This window comes from Oncorhynchus gorbuscha, linkage group LG25, assembly GCF_021184085.1.
Source record: "Oncorhynchus gorbuscha isolate QuinsamMale2020 ecotype Even-year linkage group LG25, OgorEven_v1.0, whole genome shotgun sequence".
NCBI lineage: Eukaryota > Metazoa > Chordata > Actinopteri > Salmoniformes > Salmonidae > Oncorhynchus > Oncorhynchus gorbuscha.
Window position 1 is genome coordinate 36,265,488 of NC_060197.1, and position 24,467 is coordinate 36,289,954.

The 24,467-nt window shown below is 42.8% G+C and overlaps 2 protein-coding genes across 3 annotated transcripts in view; both read left to right on the top strand.

Annotated features, from left to right (window-relative positions):
• The first annotated feature begins 5,057 nt into the window (after window positions 1-5,057).
• LOC124014211 (myb/SANT-like DNA-binding domain-containing protein 1) lies at window positions 5,058-7,761 on the top strand. Of its 2 annotated transcripts, none has more exons than XM_046328982.1 (3): window positions 5,058-5,621; window positions 5,889-6,176; window positions 6,589-7,761. In XM_046328982.1, exons 1-3 carry the CDS (start codon window positions 5,362-5,364, stop codon window positions 6,887-6,889), a joined length of 849 nt encoding a protein of 282 aa, XP_046184938.1. In that variant the 5' UTR covers window positions 5,058-5,361; the 3' UTR covers window positions 6,890-7,761. The 2 variants fall into 2 exon arrangements, with proteins under 2 accessions (XP_046184938.1, XP_046184939.1); XM_046328983.1 differs by having other exon boundaries at window positions 5,058-5,615.
• An 8,011-nt stretch (window positions 7,762-15,772) lies between these two features.
• Window positions 15,773-24,467, top strand: part of LOC124013915 (regulator of G-protein signaling 12-like) — an 85,582-nt gene continuing 76,887 nt past the window's right edge. Inside the window, exons 1-2 of the mRNA XM_046328475.1 lie at window positions 15,773-15,942; window positions 16,662-18,632. Of these exons, the coding sequence (XP_046184431.1) occupies window positions 16,755-18,632 (1,878 nt within the window). The 5' untranslated portion in view covers window positions 15,773-15,942; window positions 16,662-16,754. The remainder of the gene's footprint in view (window positions 15,943-16,661; window positions 18,633-24,467) is intronic.

A 24,467-nucleotide genomic window follows, 5' to 3' on the forward strand; every position in this document is an offset into this window, starting at 1 on the left:
TTAGTGGGGTGTTCTAGGTAAGTCTATGGCTGTCTGAAGTGGTTCTCAATCAGAGGCAGGTGTTTATCGTTGTCTCTGATTGGGAACCATATTTAGGCAGCCATATTCTTTGGTTGTGTTGTGGGTGATTGTCCTGAGTGTCTTGATGTCCTTGTGCTGTGTTAGTTGACACAAGAATAGGCTGTTTTCTTTTATTGTTTTGTAGTGGTTTTGTATTGATTCGTGTTACGTTTATTTGATTAAACATGGATCGCAATCTACACGCAGCTCATTTAAGGGAGTCAGTCAATTGAAATAAATAAATTAGGCCCTAATCAATGGATTCCACATGACTGGGCAGGGGCGCAGCCATGGATGGGCACGGAAGGGCATACGCCCACCCACTGGGGAGCCAGGCCCAGCTAATCAAAATTATTTTTTCCTCACAAAAGGGCTGTATTACAGACAGAAATACTCCTCAGTTTCATCAGCTGTCTGGGTGGCTGTTCTCAGACGATCCCGCAGTGTAGTTTCATGTGGTCTGTGGTTGTGAGGCTGATTGGATGTACTGGCAAATTCTCAAAAACGACATTGGAGGAGGCTTAAGGTTGAGAAAGTAACATGACATTTTCTGACAACAGTTCTGGTGGACATTCCTGCAGTCAGCATGCCAATTGCACGCTCCCTCAAAACTTGAGACATCTGTGGCATTGTGTTGTGTGACAAACTGCACATTTAGAGTGGCCTTTTATTGTCCACAGCACTAGGTGCACCTGTTCCTGTCAGCTTCTTGATATGCCACACCTGTCAGTTGGATGGATTATCTTGGCAAAGGAGAAATGCTCACTAACAAGGATGTAAACAAATTTGTGCCCAACATTTGAGAGAAATAAGCTTTTTGTGCGTATTGAACATTTCTGGGATCTTTTATTTCAGCTCATGAAACATGGGACCAACACTTTACACGTTGATTTTAAATTCTTGTTAAGTATAGAACTAGAAATACATATGAAGCAAGGTTTGCTCTTCTGCCATCTTTTGCCACTTCAGGACAGACATGAAAACACATCCATATGTAGTGTTTTGTGGTCATGTGTGACTTAGCAGCGATCATGGGTTCAAACTCCCACAGGGAACACTTACAAAAAATGTATGTAATCAATTTATTGTAAGTTGCTTTGGATAACAGTGTCTGGTAAGTGCTCTAACATAAACCTCTAGTTCTCTGTCCATTTCAATAATGGATGTTTTCTACAGATAAGTGACAGCAGTGATGGATTGTGAGAAGCTGCCAGTGTTATGGTATGATTAAACGACTGTCAGTTTCTATGCAGCAGATGGACCAGGAGGTCAAATAAGGGTCAAATAGTGTAAAGACACAGTGACAAAAAGTGTCACTAATAAAGACAAAGTGATGGTAAGTCACAGATGGATCCGTCTATTAGTGGCAATATAATCTCTTTCGCCTTCAATGAGGCCCCTTCTTGGAAATTTGAGGATTGGTTGGGGGTGTTTTCACATGTAGCACTCTTTAAAAGCAAGCTCCAAGGTGAGAAAAGGATGTACTATGTCCTCCTGTTGGAGATCTCAGCAGGCTACCCGAACAGACACTATTACGTCCATGTTGTCTCCAGAGTGTTTTGTGTAAACTAGTATTGAAACTTGCCATTGACTACAGTATAATGGAAACTAGTATTGAAACCTCCCATTCACTACAGTATAATGGAAACTAGTATTGAAACCTCCCATTCACTACAGTATAATGGAAACTAGTATTGAAACTTGCCATTGACTACAGTATAATGGAAACTAGTATTGAAACCTGCCATTGACTACAGTATAATGGAAACTAGTATTGAAACCTGCCATTGACTACAGTATAATGGAAACTAGTATTGAAACCTGTCATTGACTACAGTATAATGGAAACTAGTATTGAAACCTGCCATTGACTACAGTATAATGGAAACTAGTATTGAAACCTGCCATTGACTACAGTATAATGGAAACTAGTATTGAAACCTGCCATTGACTACAGTATAATGGAAACTAGTATTGAAACCTGCCATTGACTACAGTATAATGGAAACTAGTATTGAAACCTGTCATTGACTACAGTATAATGGAAACTAGTATTGAAACCTGTCATTGACTACAGTATAATGGAAACTAGTATTGAAACCTGTCATTGACTACAGTATAATGGAAACTAGTATTGAAACTTGCCATTGACTACAGTATAATGGAAACTAGTATTGAAACCTGCCATTGACTACAGTATAATGGAAACTAGTATTGAAACCTGTCATTGACTACAGTATAATGGAAACTAGTATTGAAACCTGCCATTCACTACAGTATAATGGAAACTAGTATTGAAACCTGCCATTCACTACAGTATACTGGCTCATATCCATCAGTGCACACTGTTTTGTAGGCCCAGGGTGATACCGGTATCGCAATATTTTTTCCATGCCAAAAATTAAAACGCAAAGCAGGCCAAACTCAGACCAAAAACCTCTTGTATGTCAAATATTGTGTGCTATAGCTTGGGAAATAAATACATGTGACTCTGGATGACAACATAATGATGTTCGTTTCCAACATTAGGGCTATTTTCCTAAAGAAGTTAAATCTGCGAGAGAGAGAGAGTGAACCTGAGAGAAAGAGAGAGAGAGAAAGTACTACAACTATTTTACTATTAGTACTACAACTATTTTCACATTGCTAAAACTAACATCAACAAAAAACTATTAGAAATTAACAGTAAACATTGCACTAAAAAAGGTTAAAAAAAGATAAGAATTTCAAGTGTTATATTATCAGTGTTTTAGCAATGTGAAAATAGTTGTAGTACAAATAGAGGGGGAAGATACAGTAAATAAACAGATCAATATTGGTGGTATTTACAATGTCTCTCCCTCCCTCCCTTTCTCTCTCTCTCTCTTTCTTGTTTTTTTGTTGATGTTAAATGTATTTCTTCTCACTTTAATGTATTGTTTATTTCACTTGCTTTGGCAAGGTAAACATATGTTTCCCATAAAGCCCCTTAGAAATGAATTGAGGGAGAGGGAGGGAGGGAGAGAGAGAGGGGGAGAGAGAGAGAGAGAGAGAGAGAGAGAGAGAGAATTCAGCATCCCAATTAGGATCTGGCTAAAAATACTTGAAACAGTTATAGAACCCTTTGATGTCTGGGTTCTGCTTACCAACCAATAATTCACAAAATGGGACAAACACCAAACTGCATGCAGAATTCTGCAAAAACATCCTCTGTATCTAACGTAAAACACCAAATAATGCAGAGCAGAATTAGGATGATACCCAATGAGCAAAATCCAGAAAATAGACGTTCAATTCTACAACCACCTAAAAGGAAGCAATTTCCAAACCTTCTATAACAAAGCCATCACTTACAGAGAGATTAACCAAGAGAAGAGTCCCCTCAGCAAGCTGGTCCCGGGGCTCTGTTCACAAACATACACCCCACAGAGCCCCAGGACAGAAACAAAATTAGACTCAAACAAATCATGAGAAAACAAAAAGATAATTACTTGACACATTGGAAAGAATTAACCAAAAAACGAAGTAAACTGGAATGCAGTTTGGCCCTAAACAGAGAGTACACAGTGGCAGAATACCTGACCACTGTGACTGACTCCAAATGAAGGAGAACTCTGACTATGCACCGACTCAGTGAGCATACTGAAAGGTTGCTGGATCGAATCCCCGTGCTGACAAGGTAAAAATCTGTCGTTATGCCCCTGAGCAAGGCAGTTAACCCATTCTTCCCTGGGAGTCGAAGACGTGGATGTCGATTATGGCAGCCTCATTGATTCAGAGGGGTTGGGTTAAATGCGGAAGACACATTTCAGTTGAATGCACTCAGTTGACTAGGTATCCCCCTTTCCCTTTCCCTTAGCCTTGTTATTGAGAGAGGCCTCCGTAGGCAGACCTGGCTCTCAAGAGAAGACAGGCTATGTGCACACTGCCCACAAAATGAGGTGGAAACTGAGCTGCACTTCCTAACCTCCTGCCAAATATATGACCATATTAGAGACACATATTTTCCTCAGATTACACAGACCCACAAATAATTTGAATACAAATCAGATTTGGATAAACATTCCAAATCTATTAGGTGAAATACCACAGTGTGCCATCACAGCAGCAAGATGTGTGACCTGTCATCACAAAAAAAAGGTGAACCAGTGAAGCACAAACACCACTGTAAATACAAACTATATTTGTGTTGATTTATTTGCCCTTTTGCACATTGTTACAACACTGTACATAGCCATACTATAACATTTGAAATGTCTCTATTATTTTGAAACTTTTTTTAGTGTAATGCTTACTGTTAATTTCTAATGATTTATTTAACTTACGTTTATTATCTATTTCAATTGCTTTGGCAATGTAAACATGTTTCCCATGCCAATAAAGTCCATTGAATTGAATTGAGAGAGAAATAACATGCTGAGCTCACCCTTGCAGGCCAAGGTCCATATTGTGGTGTGGGTGGGGGAGGGTGTTCAATTGTCCTCACATAAGCTGACCTACCGACAGGACTCCCATGGTCTTGGATAATTAGAATGCACTGACTCTCCCCTGAATGTACTCTACAACTACCAATACATACCCATTTCAATACAATTGTTCCCCCTGCACTTTCATATAATTTGCATATAATTTAATTGTGCATTGAGAATAGTATCCACACACTGCCAAAGTATGCTGCTTTTGATAAAAAATGTAGGTGTCTTTTCCTCAGGTGAAGAGTAATATACTCCTGTTTGCACCACTTTGACTGCAAAAAGCCAGTCCCTGTTTGTTATTAAAAGCATTTAAATGCTTTAACATCTTGGCAGCCTGCCCAGTCCAAAGGCCTGTTGCCAAGGAAACAAATGACACCTGCTCTCTTGCTCTACTCCCTCCCCCAAGGCTCATATTTCAAATCTGTTTTTCCTGTAATCTCTGGTATACCTCATTGCCTTTCAGCTAAAAGCTTTTTGTTGTGGCATTGGAGCAAGAGAGCGAGAGAGAGGAAGTGAAAGAGAGGGAGTGGTTAAGGGAGGGGGGGAGGGAGAAAGAGGGGCCTCCTCCTAGTTGCTAGGGCAACTTGACATCACAGTGACGATTTCCTCCATTTAAAAGCTTTTAACCGGATCCCTCTCCTGCCCTAGGGCCCATTTTGAGTCCTCTTTCAGCTAAGCTCGGGGGAAGGGCACAGCACAGGCAGAGCGGTGTGTGACTGTTTGCAACCACATTCCACTAACATAATGCTAGACAGCAGAGAAGGGCTTCAAACTAAACCGTTTTTGGGGCCTATTTTTGTTTACAGAACCAAAACAGGAAGAGAGTGCTTTTGAGAGGGCTTTCAAAATGGCTGCAGAGGAGAGTTTTAGTTACCTCATTCCGGGCCACAGCGAGAAGCACAGAAGGGCCCGAAACTGGACCGATGCAGAGATGAAGGGGCTTCTGTATGTATGGGAACAGAATGTCGCCGAGCTGAAGAAATGTAAGAGGAACGCCAAGATCTACGAGAAGATGGCCCAGAGGTTCTTTGAGCTCACTGGAGAACAACGCCACCGGGAGGAGATAAAGATGAAAATCACCAACATGTCTTTCCAGTACAGGCAAGTGTAAGAAATACCTTCTATTTATTTTGGGGGGTGGGGGTTGAAAAAGGTGGCAACATAAATCCATAAAAATCTTGTATTGTATGAATTCACTTTAATATCCAGAAAGAACTGAAGTAGGCTACGTTGGAATGTAACTCCACAGGTGTCAGAGCATCCTGCATAACTAGAACTCAATACAGGCTGCTATGATACTTAGAAACGCAGACTTCTTATGTCACCTACTTTACCCAAACCAATATATACCATCATTAACTCCTTATTTGACAGGAAAATGAAGTGCACAACCAATGGGAGCGGTGGGACACCCGACTGGCCGTACTACAAAGCAATAGAGAAGCTCCTCACCAAGACTGACGACAATGGGACTATGAACTCGTTTGAGCTCCAGTCTCCTGGCCCGTCCACCTCCACAGAGGCCTCAATGTCCCATGCAGAGGGCCTCCCCACGGGCTTCCTTCCGGAGTACACAGGCTCCTCGGACGAAATGGAGATGAGGAAGGACCTAATTGGATGGGAGAGCTCTGGCAGCCTGCACTCTGGACTTCCCTGTCCCGAGTAAGGCCATGTTTACATATTGGGCTTCAAATGAGGAAACAGAGAGAGAGAAAGAAAAAGAGGACACCTCCTGAGAGAGAGAGAGAGAGAGAGAGAGAGAGAGAGAGAGAGAGAGAGATAGAGAGAGAGAGAGAGAGAGAGAGAGAGAGAGAGAGAGAGAGAGAGAGAGAGAGAGAGAGAGAGAGAGAGAGAGAGAGAGAGAAAGAGAGAGAGAGAGAGAGAGAGGGGGGGGGGGTATCAAGCTGAGGTATTGAGCTAAACTGCCTAATTTCACATTATTTTGTAGTGAAACCGCTTTACCAAGTTTGATCGAAAATGGCCCTACATACAGAACTCTTGAATGCTTGTATAACTCTCTCTATAAATGATGTCATTACCATTGCTTTAACTAACAAAACCCCTTTCTGTCCAGTTCCCACCCGACGCCGGCCAAGAGGAAGAAAGTGCACCAGCACCTGTCTCTGAAGCGGCGGAAGCTGAAGGTGATGGAGGCCATGCTGCAGGAGCAGCGGAAGGTGAGCCGGGCGGTGGAGGAGACATGCCGCGAGGTGCGCCGCGTCATGCACCAGCAGAACTTCCTCCAGGTGCAGAGCCTGCAGCTCCAAGAGCGCATGATGAACCTGCTGGAGAAGATGATCCAGCCACTGACGACCCCCACGCCAGCCTGGGGTGCTGCTGCCCAGCCTGGGGTCAAAGAGCCAGGCCAGGGATGAAGGGTCCAGAGTGAGGGGTCAAGGAGGGTGGTGGTGGTGGTCAGGACTCCCTAAAAACACGCCTCTTCGATACAAGTGACTTTTCGTAGCAGGTTAGGTGCTGCATTTCTCCCTAACCTTAACCTAATTATCCTTACCTGCTACATTAATTATCCTAACCTGCTGCGTAAGTTCTCCTAACCTACTATGAAAAGACATAGCTGTATCGAAATTGCGTCCCGGTGGTGCTCACTATATAGCTATGCTAGAAAATAAATGCCATATGCTACATGACTATGTGTTATATGCTACATGGCTATGTGTTATATGCTACATGGCTATGTGTTATATGCTACATGGCTATGTGTTATATGCTACATGGCTATGTGTTATATGCTATAATATGGCTATGCTTCACCTGGTGTATGGCACTTTTTAACAACTGATTGAGAGTAAATAATGTCAATCTCACCCTAACCTTACCCCTGACCTGAATGCTCAATGGCAGAGAGAGGAAAAAGCAACTTGCTCATCAGTGCTGAGGCCGGTTTTGTCCTTTCTAGCATGGCTATCTAGTGGTTGCTGTGAGAGAGTGAGAGGTCAGGCGTGACGGTTCAGAGGTGTATGGCTGAGGCTGCTTTAAGACAAGTTCCACCATTCATTGATCGTTTTGAGCGATATCTACATGCTAGGAAAATACTGTGCTTATTGACATTAACAAAAGACAACGTTTGTCCACAAATTCTATATTTTAATGACAAAAGGCATGGGCATTTGGTGTTGTATCACTTATTTTTTCATGTGTGTCCTGCTATGGTGTATGCATCTTCCAACTAGCATAGCCTACTTGTTTGAAATGTATGACTGAAATAAAAACATATGTTCTGTTGTCATTTTTTGTCTCTTTCAACTATTCCTGATACAATCTTGTCTCCCTTTCATCCTAAATATTGTCATAATGTAGCCGACATAAAGTCAGCATTCACACTGGGTGTACTGTAATGTAATATGATCTCCAAACAATAACACATCATATTAAATGATAACATACAGAACCAGTCAAAAGTCTGCACACACCTGCTCATTCAAGGGTTTCCTACCAAAAAAGTGTTAATTAAACAAATCAAAATAGATTTTAGATTTTAGATTCTTCCAAGTAGCCATCCTTTGCCGTGATAAAGTCAGAGCATCTGCTGTCTTAGCCACTGCCTGTCACCAAGGGTGTACCCCAAGGCTTGATCCTAGGCCCCACACATTTCTAAATTTACATAAACAGTGTAGCTCAGCTGGCCCCTCCCCGGATTTTATGTTAAATGCTCTACGGAAAAGCTTTCTTAGTGTCCAACAAGCTTTCTCTGCCCTTAACCTTGTTCTGAACACCTCCAAAACAATGCCCCTTTCCCCACAGGTGTGATTACTACCTCTGAGGGTTTAGAGCTTGAGGTAGTCACCTCATACAATTGCTTGGGAGTATGGCTAGTCGATACACTGTCCTTCTCTCAGCACAAAGCTGCAGGCTAAAGTTAAAATCTAAACTTGGTTTCCTCTATTGTAATCGCTGCTCTTTAACCCCAGCCGCCAAACTAACCCTGATTCAGATGATCATCCTTGTCACACCCTGACCATAGTTTGCTTTGTATGTTTCTATGTTTTGGTTGGTCAGGGTGTGATCTGAGTGGGAATTCTATGTTGGATGTCTTGTTTGTCTATTTCTTTGTCTGGCCTAAAATGGTTCTCAATCAGAGGCAGGTGTTAGTTATTGTCTCTGATTGGGAACCATATTTAGGTAGCCTGGGTTTGTAACGGCTGTTGAAGGAGAGTCGGACCGAAATGCAGTGTGGTGGTTACTCATGTTCTTTAATGAAGAATCGCGATACATGAAATAACTATTAAATATACAAAAACAACAAACGGAACGTGAAATCCTATACAGCCTGTCTGGTGAACAACTACACAGAGACAGGAACAATCACCCACAAAATACACAGTGAAACCCAGGCTACCTAAATATGGTTCCCAATCAGAGACAATGAAAATCACCTGACTCTGATTGAGAACCGCCTCAGGCAACCAAGCCTATGATACACCCCTACTCAGCCGCAATCCCAATGCCTACAAAACCCCAATACGAAACACAACAAAATAAACCCATGTCACACCCTGGCCTGACCAAATATGTAACGAAAACACAAAATACTATGACCAAGGCGTGACAGAACCCCCCCAAGGTGCGGACTCCCGGACGCACCACAAAACCATAGGGAGGGTTCGGGTGGGCGTCTGTCCACGGTGGCGGCTCCGGCTCGGGACGTGGACCCCACTCCATTAATGTCATAATTCCTCCCCTTCGCGTCCTGGGATAATCCACCCTCGCCGCCGACCATGGCCTAATAGTCCTCACCCAGAACCCCACTGAACTGAGGGGCAGCTCATGACTGAGGGGCAGCTCGGGACTGAGGGGCAGCTCGGGACTGAGGCAGCTCGGGACTGAGGAGAAGCTCAGGACTGAGGGGCAGCTCGGGACTGAGGCAGCTCGGGACTGAGGGGGAAGCTCGGGACTGAGGGGAAGCCCAGTACTGAGAGGAAGCCCAGTACTGAGAGGAAGCCCAGTACTAACATTTAACATTTAAGTCATTTAGCAGACGCTCTTATCCAGAGCGACTTACAAATTGGTGCATTCACCTTATGACATCCAGTGGAACAGCCACTTTACAATAGTGCATCTAAATCTTTTAAGGGGGGGGGGTGAGAAGGATTACTTTAACCTATCCTAGGTATTCCTTAAAGAGGTGGGGTTTCAGGTGTCTCCGGAAGGTGGTGATTGACTCCGCTGTCCTGGCGTCGTGAGGGTGTTTGTTCCACCATTGGGGGGGCCAGAGCAGCGAACAGTTTTGACTGGACTGAGCGGGAACTGTACTTCCTCAGTGGTAGGGAGGCGAGCAGGCCAGAGGTGGATGAACGCAGTGCCCTTGTTTGGGTGTAGGGCCTGATCAGAGCCTGGAGGTACTGATGTGCCGTTCCCCTCACAGCTCCGTAGGCAAGCACCATGGTCTTGTAGCGGATGCGAGCTTCAACTGGAAGCCAGTGGAGAGAGCGGAGGAGCGGGGTGACGTGAGAGAACTTGGGAAGGTTGAACACCAGACGGGCTGCGGCGTTCTGGATGAGCTGTAGGGGTTTAATGGCACAGGCAGGGAGCCCAGCCAACAGCGAGTTGCAGTAATCCAGACGGGAGATGACAAGTGCCTGGATTAGGACCTGCACCGCTTCCTGTGTGAGGCAGGGTCGTACTCTGCGGATGTTGTAGAGCATGAACCTACAGGAACGGGCCACCGCCTTGATGTTAGTTGAGAACGACAGGGTGTTGTCCAGGATCACGCCAAGGTTCTTAGCGCTCTGGGAGGAGGACACAATGGAGTTGTCAACCGTGATGGCGAGATCATGGAACGGGCAGTCCTTCCCCGGGAGGAAGAGCAGCTCCGTCTTGCCGAGGTTCACTAAGATGAAGCTCAGGCAGGTAGTTGGCTCCGGCAGATCCTGGCTGGCTGGCGGATCTGGAAGAGTCTGGTTGACTGGCAGATCTGGAAGATCATGGCTGACTGGCGGATCTAGCTGCTCTGGCTGCTCCATGTAGACTGGCAGCTCTGGCCTGATATGGTTCTCAATCAGAGGCAGGTGTTAGTCATTGTCTCTGATTGGGAACCATATTTAGGTAGCCTGGGTTTCACTGTGTGTTTGTGGGTGATTGTTCCTGTCTCTGTGTTTTGCACCAGATAGGGCTGTTTTTGGTTTTCCACGTTTATTGTTTTTGTAGTGTTCGTGTTAATCTTTTGTTATTAAACATGAATCAAAGAAACCACGCTGCATTTTGTTCCGCCTCTACTTCTCCACAAGAGAACCGTTACAATCCTACCCATGCTAGATTATGGAGACGTAATTTATAGATTGGCAGGTAAGGGTGCTTTTGAGTGGCTAGATATTCTTTACCATTCGGCCATTAGATTTGCAATCAATGCTCTTATAGGGCACATTACTGCACTCTATATATACTCTTCTGTAAACTGGTCAGCTCTGTATACCCGTCGCAAGACCCACTGGTTGATGCTTATTTATAAAACCCTCTTAGGCCTCACTCCCTCCTATCTGAGATATCTACTGTAGCCCTCATCCTCCACATACAACACCCGGTCTAACAGTAACATTCTGGAGGTGTGTTAAGTCATTGTCCTGATGAAAAATAAATGACAGTCCCACTAAATGTAAACCAGATGGGATGGCGTATCGCTGCAGAATGCTGTGGTAGCCATGCTGGTTAAGTATGCCTTGAAATGTAAATAAATCACAAACAGTGTCACCAGTAAAGCACCCCCACACCATCACACCTCCTTCTCCGTGCTTCCCGGTGGGAACCACACATGCAGAGATTTTTATTTGATGTAATCTTTATTTAACTAGGCAAGTCAGTTAAGAACAAATTCTTATTTACAATGACGGCAAAGGCCTCCTGCGGGGACAAAACACATCACGACAAGAGAGACACCACAACACTACATAAAGAGAGACCTAAGGTCAACAACATAGCATAGCAGCAACACATGAACACACAGCATGGTAGCAACCATGATCATCCGTTCACCTACTCTGCGTCTCACAAAGACATGGCTGTTGGAACCAAAAATCGCAAATTTGGTGTAGATGTTGACATGTGTCTGTTACTTGAACTCTGTGAAGCATTTATTTGGGCTGCAATTTCTGAGGCTGGTAACTTTAATGAACTTATCCTCTGCAGTAGAGGTAACTCATGGTCTTCTTTGCTGTGGCGGTGTCACAGCCTACTAGGAGTGGTGGTTTGGAATCAGGCGCAGAGAGCAGGGTTCAGTAAATCTTGATTTATTCTCCGACCAAAAAACAGTCACGCCAACATACAGGGCGCATAGAACAGACCGGCCCAAACACAGGACCAAACAGTCCGGAGAATACAAACATGAAAACCACAACCAACAGAGTAACAAAAAACAATCCCACACAAAACAAGTGCGGGTCAAACTACTACATATAGGGAAGCTAATTAAACCAAAATACACACAGGTGAAACTAATAAGACAAAACCAACAGACAAACGAAAACTTCGGTGGAAGTCGTGACAGGCGGTCCTCATGAGAGCCAGTTTCATCATAGCACTTGATGGTTTTTGCGACTGAAAAATTGACTGACCGGGTTGACTGACATTCATGTTTTAAAGCAATGATGGACTGTCGTTTCTCTTTGCTTATTTGAGCAGTTCTTGCTATAATATGGACTTGGTCTTTTACCAAATAGGACTATCTTCTGTATACCACCACTACCTTGTCACAACTGATTGGCTCAAATGCATTAAGTAGTAAATACATTTCACAAATGAACTTTTAACAAGGCACACCTGTTAATTGAAATGCATTCCAAGTGACTACCCCGTGAAGTAGGCTTGAGAGAATGCAAAGAGTATGCAAAGCTGTCATCAAGTCAAAGGGTAGCTACTTTGAAGAATCTCCGATATAAAATATATTTAGATTTTTTGACACTTTTTTGGTTACTACATGATTCAATGTGTTATTTCATAGTTTTGATGTCTTCACTATTAGTGTCTATCACTATTCTACAAGGTAGAAAATAGTAAAAATAAAGAAAACCCTTGTAGTAAGAAGGTGAGTCTAAACTTTTGACGGGTACTGTATAATGTGTAACAAAACATACTACAGATGTAGGATCTTAATTTGATCATCCTGAGAACTTATTTGCGATGCAGGACATTGTAACGATTCTCCTCGTCATCTGAGGAAGAGTAGTCAAGATCGGACCAATGCACAGCGTGGTATGTGTCCATGTTAATATTTAATAAATCAACTGAACACTGAATAACAAAACAACAAAGAGAGTGAACGAAACAGTCCTGTTAGTGCAAATACACAAAACAGAAAACAACTACCCACAAAACAAGTGGGAAAAACAGGCTACCTAAGTATGGTTCTAAATCAGAGACAACGATTGACAGCTGCCTCTGATTGAGAACCATACCAGGCCAAACACATAGACAACCAAAACTAGAACAACACATAGAATGCCCACCCCAACTCACGCCCTGACCAATTTAAACAAGAAACATAACAAAGGAACTAAAGTCAGGACATGACAGACATGTTTAACTTGTAGTGTATTTGAGGTTTTAAAAGGCTTCTGAATTTCCACTTTCAAATGGCAGACTTGATTTTCCCTTATGAAAAATGTATCAACCCTTAAAATAAAAGTGCATGAAATATAATCCACACCATTCACATTTTCTATTTTCCTGCTGTAGCAAACTGGCTCAAATTAAGATCCTACATCTACACTACTGTTCAAAAGATCGGGGTCACATAGAAATGTCTTTGTTTTCCATGAAAACATGCATGAAATGAGTTGCAAAATGAATAGGAAATATAGTCAAGACGTTGACAAGGTAATACATAATTATTTTTAATTGAAATAATAATTGTGTCCTTTAAACTTTGCTTTCGTCAAAGAATCCTCCATTTGCAGCAATTACAGCCTTGCAGACCTTTGGCATTCTAGTTGTCAATTTGTTGATGTAATCTGAAGAGATTTCCCCCCATGCTTCCTGAAGCACCTCCTACAAATTGGATTGGCTTGATTGGCACTTCTTACATACCATACGGTCAAGCTGCTCCCACAACAGCTCAATAGGGTTGAGATCCGGTGACTGTGCTGGCCACTCCATTATAGACAGAATACCAGCTGACTGTTTCTTCCCTAAATAGTTATTGTATTGTTTGGAGCTGTGTTTTGGGTCATTGTCCTGTTGTAGGAGGAAATTGGCTCCAATTAAGCACTGTCCTCAGGGTATGGCATGGTGTTGCAAAATGGAATGATAGCCTTCCTTCTTCCAGATCCCTTTTACCCTGTTCAAATCTCCCACTTTACCACCACCAAAGCACCCCCAGACCATCACATTACCTCCACCATGCTTGACAGATGGCGTCAAGCACTCCTTCAGCATCCTTTCATTTTGTTTGTGTCTCACGATTGTTCTTCTTTGTGATCCGAACACCTCAAACTTAGATTAGTCTGTCCATAACACTTTTTTCCCAATCTTCCTCTGTCCAGTGTCTGTGTTATTTTGCCAATCTTAATCTTTTCTTTTTATTGGCCAGTCTGAGATATAAATTTTTCTTTGCAACTCTGCCTAGAAGGCCAGAATCCCGGAGTCACCTCTTCACTGTTGACGTTGAGACTGTTTTTTTGCAGGGACTATTTAACCAAGCTGCCAGTTGAGGACTTGTCTGTTTCTCAAACTAGACAATCTAGTGTACATGTCCTCTCTATTCTGGTTATATCCAGTTTGCTCTGTTCTGTGAAGGGAGTAGTACACAGCATTGTACGAGATCTGCAGGTTTTTGGCAATTTCTCGCATGGAATAGCCTTCATTTCTCAGAACAAGAATAGACTGACGAGTTTCAGAAGAAAGACCTTTGTTTCTGGCCATTTTGAGCCTGTAATCGAACCCACAAATGCTGATGCTCCAGATACTAGTCTAAGAAGGCCAGTTTTATTGATTCTTTAATCAGCACCACAGTTTTCAACTGTGCTAACATAATTACTAAATTGTTTTCTAATGATCAATTAGCCTTCTAAAATGATAAAATTGGATTAGCTAACCCAACGTGCCATTGGAACACACGGGTGATGGTTGCTGATATTGGGCCTCTGTACGCCTATGTAGATATTCCATTAATTATCAGCCGTTTCCAGCTACAATAGTCATTTACAACACTAACAATGTCTACACTGTATTTCTGATCAATTTATGTTATTTTAATGCACAAAAAATGTGCTTTTCTCTCAAAAACAAGGACATTTCTAAGTGACCCCAAACTTTTCAACGGTAGTGTATCTGTATGTGATATATCTGAAATGGCAGCTAGTGCCTTGACTGAAAAAGTCCTCATTCAGAGGGAAGGGAAATACAATATATGTTGTTAAAACCATTTTTTGGATCACATTGAGCGATTGAAAGTGCAAGACATCCTAATTAGACAAATCTAGGAAATGGTTAGTGTTGTGGATAATTTGAGATGACAGTTCCATTAACTCACTAAAAACTGCATTGTCTTGAAGTGCTCTCTTATGTGAAACCATGGGATTAAATAGAAGGTAGTTGAATGTAGTTTCACCACATATAGGCTTTGCATTTTACATTTGTGAAAACAGCTAAATAATATACAGAAAAATATACAAAAAATATCAATAGCCTGCTTATTCGATTCAAATGACTATCTATCACTTCACTATCTTACAAGGCCTAAGGTTTTTGTCCAGGGTGTTAGTAGGCCTAAACATGCATACAACTTCTCGGCTGTCACTGTTTCCATTGACTGACTCACTGTGTCTATTTGACTGTGGTGTGCAAAAGGACCATGTGACTCACTCCTATTGCGACCTTGCAGCATTTTGACCATAATTCACTGTTTTTTTTGTTGTTGTTTTTCTTTCCTGGCAGGATGCAACAAATGATCACCTCTTGAGAGGTGTAATTCATCCTGTCATGTTAATTAGCTTGTTATATATACATGATTAATTTTGTGGTGGTTGCATTTAATAGCCATTGAGGCTACATCTGCATAGTTATTTGTCATGCTTAGTAAAGTGTAAATTAGCGCACGTTGGTAATAAATATGTGTTTGAAATGTGACCTGAACAACATCAACAATGTTTTTATTTAGGCTATCCATTTCAGATGATCAGAACCAATAGGATCACCGCAAATATTTGAATATTGAGCTCTCAGACAGGGGGATTGGCGTAAGAAATCACGTGCTCTGAAAACGATGTCATGGTTACTATGAAAGACGCTTTGTATTCCCCAACAATGAATGGAGGCGGGTGGAGTTTGTCATCCGTGGTATATGGAATACCATAATATCGGAGGGAAACTTTGGAAAATATAAGTTATGTTACGGAAATTACGCACGTGTGGATTTCTAAATAGTTTGGACTGTTGGGAGTATGCAACCTTTAAACTGACTTCATGAAGCTTTTAAACGGTAATTTCAGTCTCAGCACTGGCAACATTATATCTAGACGTTGAGAGTTGGAGACTACTTTACATTTCATACTAGGAAATATTTTAGCAAGGCTATATTTTGTTTTGTTGTATTTCGATGGACAATGCCGAACTAGTCTGCTGTTTTGTAAACATTTAACTAAGAGCGGTAGAGAAACGATGTCAAACGAAACCAAATCAAGGCGCTCGAGCATGTTTCTTTAACAAACGTCTCGCTTGAATGCTCGTGCATTGATTGAACGGTTCTCGAGAAGGGGGCCAGCTGGCGCTGTCTACTCTTTGGCAAGGAGATGGTTCATTTGCACGCTGACATGGAACGAGGCTACATGGTCTCTTCTACCCACACTTGTCTGCTTAAACTATAACAACTCATGTATATATTTTCGATGGAGATTGTTATAGTGTGCAGCATTATTGCTGCAGAATGAAATCTTACAGTATTTTCTTTACAGTAAATGTTTCTAAAATAAAGGGGAAAAATATTTTATGGCTTTTGTGCACAATACATTGTATCACACCATTATTATTTAGTTTATACATTGTATAACAAACAATATGTTGTGTACCATAATGATATCACGTGATAAGTGTTACAGTTTCAGTTTGTTAAAAATAATGTTACAGTAGGCCTATGCCTAATCATTATTTGATACACTGTATCTCACTCAGCTTAAATCTCTCTCTCTTGTCTACTTTTAGTGTTTACACTTCAGTGTTGGCACTAAAAAGATACCACTCCAGAGTGACATTCGGTTCCAACGCTCTGCATCTGAAAAAACGGCCACATTCAGGATGAGGATGCCGGGACAGGCTGAAGGGGCGCGTAGGCGTCTGGATTTGACCTCTCCTCATGAAGTCAGACGGGTTGAGATTGTTCGAGGACGTGTTGGATACGGGTTTACCTTATCGGGACAAGGCCCGTGCCTCTTGAGTGGAATATTGGAGGGCAGCCCTGCAGACCATGTGGGACTGAAGCAGGGGGATCGTATAGTGAGCGTCAACGGAACTGATGTGGCAAAGGCATCCCATGAGGCTGTGGTGCAGTTGATTGGCACCTGTAAAGGCCCTTTACGGTTGGTGGTGCTTGTCGGGAGTGGGCCCTTGGTGGACCTATCCTCCAGCGACAAGGAGTTAAGGATTTCTAGAACAGAGGGAAAGGAGCTTTTTCAGAAGGGGGGAGTTTTTCGCACTGTTTCAGCCCACTCTGGCAACTTGTCCTCTAACTCCGTAAATGCCACCCCAGCTAATCCACGACCTGTGTCAGAACCTGACATGTCCCACTGGATCCAGCCTTCGAACTCCAAAACTCAGCCTCTCTTCCTGTCTGCGGAGGAAACCGCCCGAGTGGCAGACGGCGACTCAGTTTTCAACGAGCAGGAGGATGATGTGAATCGAGACTGGAGTATTCTGAACACAGCCATTGTGGTGGGCTACCTGGGCTCTACTGAACTGATCTTGGCCTTGTCCAGACACGGCTCAGAGGACGACTGCCTACAGGTGATCCGCGGGTGTATCAGACATATGGGCACAGAGCAGGAGACCCACACGCTGGTGATGATGAAGATCATGTTCGACTGCGTCCGCCTCTGTGATGACACAGGAGCCGTCCTGGCCGCCTTCCCTGCCGAGAACCTTGTCCTGGGCGTGGTGTGTTCTGAGGACAGGCGCTTCTTTTGTCTGGTCACCACTGCACACATCTCTGGCGGCCACGTTGGCCAGAACGGTCCCTTGAGTACCTCATGCCACGTCTTCTTCATCGACCCTGAGCTGTGCCACCACAATGACCACCTGGGCATCACAGGGCGCTTCGGCTTCGACTGCACCCCTGACCCAGACACCCAGGGCTGCCTGGAGTTCCCCCTCACTCCCCCCTCCGTTCTCCAGTTTGTATCTGTCTTATACTGTGAAATGGGGGAGGCAGTGGAGAGGCTTAGAACCAGGCTGGACAGAGACTCAGCCCACCACCTCCACACGCAACAGAATCGCAGCAGCACCGGTAAGAATGGCAGCGCCAGCAGCAACGGAGACAGTGGGATCGGAAACACCTCCCCCCCTGAGGAAAGAGCGGACAGGGATTTCCCCATCGCCCGCGGAAACGACCCTGGGGGCCAGCTCCCCAGCTGTCCATGGGAGGATTACCCCCAGGCTGAAGGAGACCTCACCCAAATAGTAGCTCATCAAAATGGCTGGCTAAAACTAAACGGCCATCCTAATCCAGGCAGCACAAATTCCCTTTCCGAATCTCTACCTGGCCCGGCGTCATTAACCGGCCTATGCGGTGGTCCTCCTCCCAGGTTGGAGTTTCAGTTCAAGCCCCCGCCACCACCGTACCCTCTGGCTAAGAACCAGAACCAGAACCTAACAGGAGGAGGCTCCTTCAGAAGCAGTCAGCGCTGGTTCTCTATGAGTGTTAAGCAGAGGTGGCCTAAGGGCCGAGGTGGAGAGCCAGAGTCCCAGGCAACACCGGCCACTAACAGCTGGTCAGGACCAGCCACGGTGGGTAGCACCAATGCTCTGCCACCCCCCATGAGCCAGATCCCACCAGACAGGTACCTGGCAGCAGAGACCATGTTGCTGCTGCCCCAGAGGGAGGAGTGGGCCAAACGACTCTGGAGAGTAGAATCTGGAGAGCTGCTGAATGGAAATCCCAGGAAAGATGCCAATACCAAGGTGAGATATGAGGAGGGAATGCTGTTGTGTTGCATGATGTGTCAATGCTTGTATGTGTTCAGTATAAATACTGAATGTATTTATCCTTTATCTAACTAGGCAAGTCAGTTAAGAACAAATTCTTATGTACAACAACAGCCCACCCCAGCCAAACCCTAACAACACTGGGCCAATTATGCACCACACTATGGGACTCTCAATAACAGCCAGTTGTCATACAGCCTGGAATTAAACCAGTGTCTGTAGTGACTCTTCTAACACTGAGGTGCCATGTCTTAGACCACTGCACCACCCAGGAGCCCAGAGTAACATTTTCCAGGGTGTAACCCTAACCCAAAGTTAAGGTAGCTCCTATATTTGCTTTGTGCAACGCAACAAAAATACATTTGCATGCTCCCTTCTGTTTAACATCTGGTTTTGTGTTTCTGTTTGCTTTATGTTCAACTACATTCTACAGGAAGTGATAAAACAGTTGCATGAGTTGAGTTGCCAGGCACTGAGAGGTTGGACAGACCATTCACTCTGACACAACAGCCATTTCACTGCTGTGAATTGAGCTTGAAAAAGCCACCTGTTAGTGTATACCTCAATGATGTCATTGTCATAAATCCACATCCAGAGAAAGTTCAGTTCCAAACAGCCTTTTCTGTTCTTCTCCTCATTGTCCACAAGATGTCCCTGTTTCACTATTTAACTGTAATGGGAGTGAGTTTCCCCATGGAAGAAGTACTTAAATGGCTACTTACAGGTAACTGCAAAAATAATGGAAACACTTGAGTAAATGTGAGATACAAAGTTTATTGAAAGCAGGTGCTTCCACACAGGTGTGGTTCCTGAGTTAATTAAGAAATGAACATTCCATCATGCTTAGATCATGTATAAATATGTTGGGCAGGCCATTGTTTTGGCCATTATCACAGTAAATAAAATTATATTCGTCACATTCTTCGTTAACAACAGGTGTAGACTAACATTGAAATGCTTACTTACGGGCCCTTTCCAGCAATGCAGGTGAAAGAAAATAGCAAAGTAATAATAAATACACAATGAGTAACGATAACTTGGCTACACAGGAGGTTGGTGGCACCTTAATTGGGGAGGACGGGCTCGTGGTAATGGCTGGAGCGGAATTAGTGTAATGGTATCAAATACATCAAACACATGCTTTCCATGTGTTTAATGCCATTCCATGTGCTCCCTCCAGCCATTATTATGAGCAGTCCTCCCCTCAGCAGCCTCCACTGCTTGGCTATATATATGGGGTACCAGTACCAAGTTGATATGCAGGGGTATGAGGTAATTGAGGTAGATAGAGTGCCTTCATAAAGTATTCATACCCCTTGACTTATTCCACATTTAGTTGTGTTACAGACTTTGTTTCTCGCCCATTTACATACAATACCCCATAATAACAAAGTGAAAAAATGTTTTTAGATTTGTTTTTAGCAAATTTATTGAAAAATGAAATACAGAAATATCTTGTTTTCGTAAGTATTCACACCTGAGTCAATACTTTGTAGAAGCATCTTTGGCAGTGACTACAGCTGTCTTTCTGGGTAAGTCTATAAGAGCTTTCCACACCTGAATTGTGCAACATTTGCCCATTATTCTTTTCGAAATTCTCCAAGCTCTGTCAAGGTCTGTCTATGGCAATATCATTTTCAGGTCTTGCCATAAATTTTCAAGCAGATTTAAGTCCAAACTTTAATTCGGCCATTCAGGAACAAGCATTTCGCTATACCCGCAATAACATCTGCTAAATATGTGTTTGTGACCAATACAATTTGATTTGATTGATTTTGTCTTCTTGGTAAGCAACTCTAGTGTAGATTTTGCCTTGTGTTTTAGGTTATTGTCCTGCTGAAAGGTGAATTCATCTCCCAGTGTGATGGAAAGCAGATTGAACCAGGTTTTCCTCTGGATTTTGCCTGTGCTTAGCTCCATTCTGTTTCATTTTTTATCCTGGAAGAACTTCCCAGTCCTTAACGATTACAAACATACCCATAACATGATGCAGCCATCACTATGCTTGAGTGGAGAGAGTGGTAATCAGTAATGTGTTTTATTGGATTTGCCCCACTTTGTATTCAGGACAATAAGTGGCTTAATTGCTTTGCCACATTTTATGCAGTATTACTTTAGTGCCTTGTTGCAAAGAGGATGCATGTTTTGGAATATTTTTATTCTGTGCAGGCTTCCTTCTTCTCATTCTGTCAGTTAGGTTAGTATTGTGTAGTAACTACGATGTTGTTGATCCATACACAGTTTTCTTGTCACGACTTCCGCCGGAGTCGGTCCCTCTCCTTGTTCGAGCTGTGCTCGGCGGTCGACGACACCGGCCTTCTAGCCATCGCCAATCCACTTTTAATTTTCCATTTGTTTTGTGTTTTGTGTTTGTTATGTGTTTTCTACACACCTGGTTTCAATTCCCCCATTACATGTTCATTATTTAACCCTCTGGTTTAGTCCCATGTTTGTGTGCATGTTTGTTTTATTGTTCAGGCTGTTACTGACAGCTGGTATTTTGTCCCGGGTTTTGTTATTACACCTGTTTATTTCGTGGTGCCGCTATTTTTCCCGCACCATAGTATTGTGTTTATACTGGTGTTTTCTTGTATTAAATACCTTGTCCACGCATCTCAGCTCTCCTGCACCTGACTCCTTTCACCAGTTACCCACAGCCTTGACATTTCTTCTATCACAGCTATTAAACTCTGTAACTGTTTTAAAGTCACCATTGGCCTCACAATGTAATTCCTAAACAGTTTCCTTCCTCTCCGGCAACTGAGTTAGGAAGCACACCTGTGGCTTTGTGGTGACTGGGTGTATGGATACACTGCCCAATATATAATTAATAACTTCACAATGCTCAAAGGGTTATTCAATGTCTGCTTTTTTCTTCTTCTTACCCATCTACCATTAGGTGCTTTTCTTTGTGAGGCATTGGCAAACCTCCCAGGTGTTTGTGGTTGAATCTGTGTTTGAAATTCACTGCTTGACTGATAATTGTATGTGTGGGGTACAGAGATGGACACTATTATTGCACAATTTTTACTCAACTTATTTAGGCTTGCCATAACAAAGGGATTGAATACTTATTGACTCAAGACATTTCAGCTTTTCATTTCTTTATTAATTTGGAAAATTTCTTTATTAATTTGGAAAACAAAAACATAATTACACTTTGATATTATATGGGGTATTGTGTGACCCCAAAAAAATCTCTGTTGAATTAATTTTCAATTCAGGCTATAACACAACAAAATGTGGAAAAAGTCAAATGGTATAAATACTTCCTTAACGCACTGTATGTACATACAGTATAACTAGGAATAAAGTGACTAGGCAACAGGATGGATAATAAACAGTAGCAGCAGCGTATGTCAAAAAAAGTTTGCGCAAAAAGTGTCAATGCAGACAGTCCGGGTACCTATTTGGCTAACTATTTAACTAACTATTTTGCAGTCTTATGGCTGGGGGGTAGAAGCTGTTCAATGTCCTGTTGGTTCCAGATTTGGTGCATCGGTACCGCTTGCCATTTGTTAGCAGAGAGAACCGTCTATGACTAGAGTGGCTGGAGTCTTTGACAATTTTTAGGGCCTTCCTCTGACACCGCCTGGTATAGAGGTCCTGGACGGCAGAGAGCTCGGCCCCAGTGATGTACTGGGCCGTACGCACTACCCTCTGTAGCGCCTTGCGGTCGGATGCCAAGCAGTTGCCATAACAAGCGGTGATGCAGCCAATCAAGATCCTCCCAATGGTGCAACTGTAAAACTTTTTTGGGATCTGAGTGCCCATGCCAAATCTTTTCAAAGCCTCCTGGGGGGGGGAAGTTGTTGCCATGTCCTCTTTATGACTGTGTTGGTGTGTGTGGACCATGATAGATCCTTAGTGATGTGGACACAGAGCAACTTGAAGCTCTCGACCTGCTCCACTACAGCCCCGTCAATGTGAATTACGGCATTCAGCCCTCCGTTTCCTGTAATCCACGATCAGCTCCTTTGTCTTGCTGATTTTTGCCTACCATGGCGATGCCCCCATAGGGTGACAATCCCAGTGGTTTGATAAGTATGAAAATGATGTAAACCATATACAATGGTTTGATAAGCATGAAAATGATGTAAACCATATACAATGGTTTGATAAGTATGAAAATGATGTAAACCATATACAATGGCTATCTTAGTCACCAGATTTCAACCCAATTGAACACTTATGGGAGATTCTGGGCCGGTGCCTGAGAGTGTTTTCCACCACCATCAACAGAACACCAAAAGTATGGAATTTCTTTTGGAAGCAACTAGTGATGCGGGGGTTGACTCATAACCCGCAGTCCCCGCGGTTATATGTGCAGGTTGGGCGGGTTAAGGGTCATGGAATAATGTGAATAAAGAGATGCATTAAAATCCATAAATGGGTAGAATAAAGAGAAAACAATACATTCAATTAATAAATTATTGTGCAATTCATGTTATTATTCTTTTTATCTGACGTTAGTGTGTAGCCTAAGCTTTAGGGCCTGACTGTAGCGTGCAAAATATATAATATTTGTCAAATTATTTTTTTACTTGTTAAGTTCATGTCGATCTACTGAGACAAAAAGGACAAAGTCGCTGTTTAATTCAATAAGAGAAAAGCTTTGAAATAGAGAGTTGAAAATAAATAGAAGGGAGGGCCAGAACAGTAGTCTAATGCTTGGGAAAGATTTGGTGAAAGAGGATGATAGCAGTGTTATGTGTGATGATTGTGAGGCACTATAGAAATTCGACAGTCGCAAGATGGGGACTTCAAAATGTCGCATCAAGGGAACTGTACTGTTCAGATGGGTTAAATGGAATTCTAGCCTATCTGAACTCTGGACACTTACTGTAGGTCTATAACCTCTCACATAGCTTAAAATAGTGTTAACCCCTGCCGAATTAAGCATTGCTTGCAGTGACTCGGGAACAGAAGTGTAGAAATATGATTTATTTTCGCATCATGACAGAATTACAGACGGTCCCTAACGGCACGTTCAAAGTGTTTTCTTTATCAGCATCATAAAAGCTGATTGTATTTCAACCACATAAAATATGCATTCAAGCCAAACTGAAATCTTATCAAAAACATGTTGGGTCGTTTTAACAGCTTCTAATTTTCCTCAAAACCGGTCAAACTGATGTAATTTGGAAATTTTGCACAAAATGTTTTGTTAGTGCATGTTCTCTGCGGTCCCTAAAAGTCTTTGCTGCTTGAGAGAAGCTGAGATGAAAGCGAAAACAAACTTTACCGATGTCGACTAGATTTAAGCATTCATTCTATTGTTTTATGACATTCTGGTGAGCAAGGGTTTGTTTAGTCTTCTAGGGCAACAAGTATTGACAGAAGAGAAGCTGCATGTATCTAATTACTAACAAACAGCCTACCAAAATGTCAGAAATTATAAACAGAAACCTGGGCCTGTCAAAAAAATCGTTCTTCTATCCATTTTCTATTTGCGGTCTAGGGTTAGGTGTCGTGCTCACAGTTTCACAAGGCCGGTTGCGGATGGGTTATTAGCAGTTGCGGGCTGGTGAACAAACAGCTGACCCACGCATCACAAGGCCCAACACCCTATTAAGACACTTTATGATGGTGTTTCCTTTATTTTGGCAGTTACCTGTATACTGTATACTCAATATGTTTCCTGTTGACACAGAAGTAAAGGTGCATTCTAAAGTTTTGGAAAAATCCTCAAAACATATTAAAGTACTTTGAAAAGCCAATACAGAAAGTTAACCTTTTATAATATGTTTCTCCTGTGGCTACGCTATTGCATGCATGAGTACAGTAAATAAAGATGGATTTGTTCCATGG

Excerpts from the sequence above, each read along its gene's own strand:
- LOC124014211 (XM_046328982.1), top strand. The coding sequence starts at position 5,362 with ATGGCTGCAGAGGAGAGTTTTAGTTACCTCATTCCGGGCCACAGCGAG. Across the intron at positions 5,622-5,888 it reads TCTTTCCAGTACAGGCAAGT|GAAAATGAAGTGCACAACCA; the intron begins GTAAGAAATACC and ends CTTATTTGACAG. Across the intron at positions 6,177-6,588 it reads TCTGGACTTCCCTGTCCCGA|TTCCCACCCGACGCCGGCCA; the intron begins GTAAGGCCATGT and ends CTTTCTGTCCAG.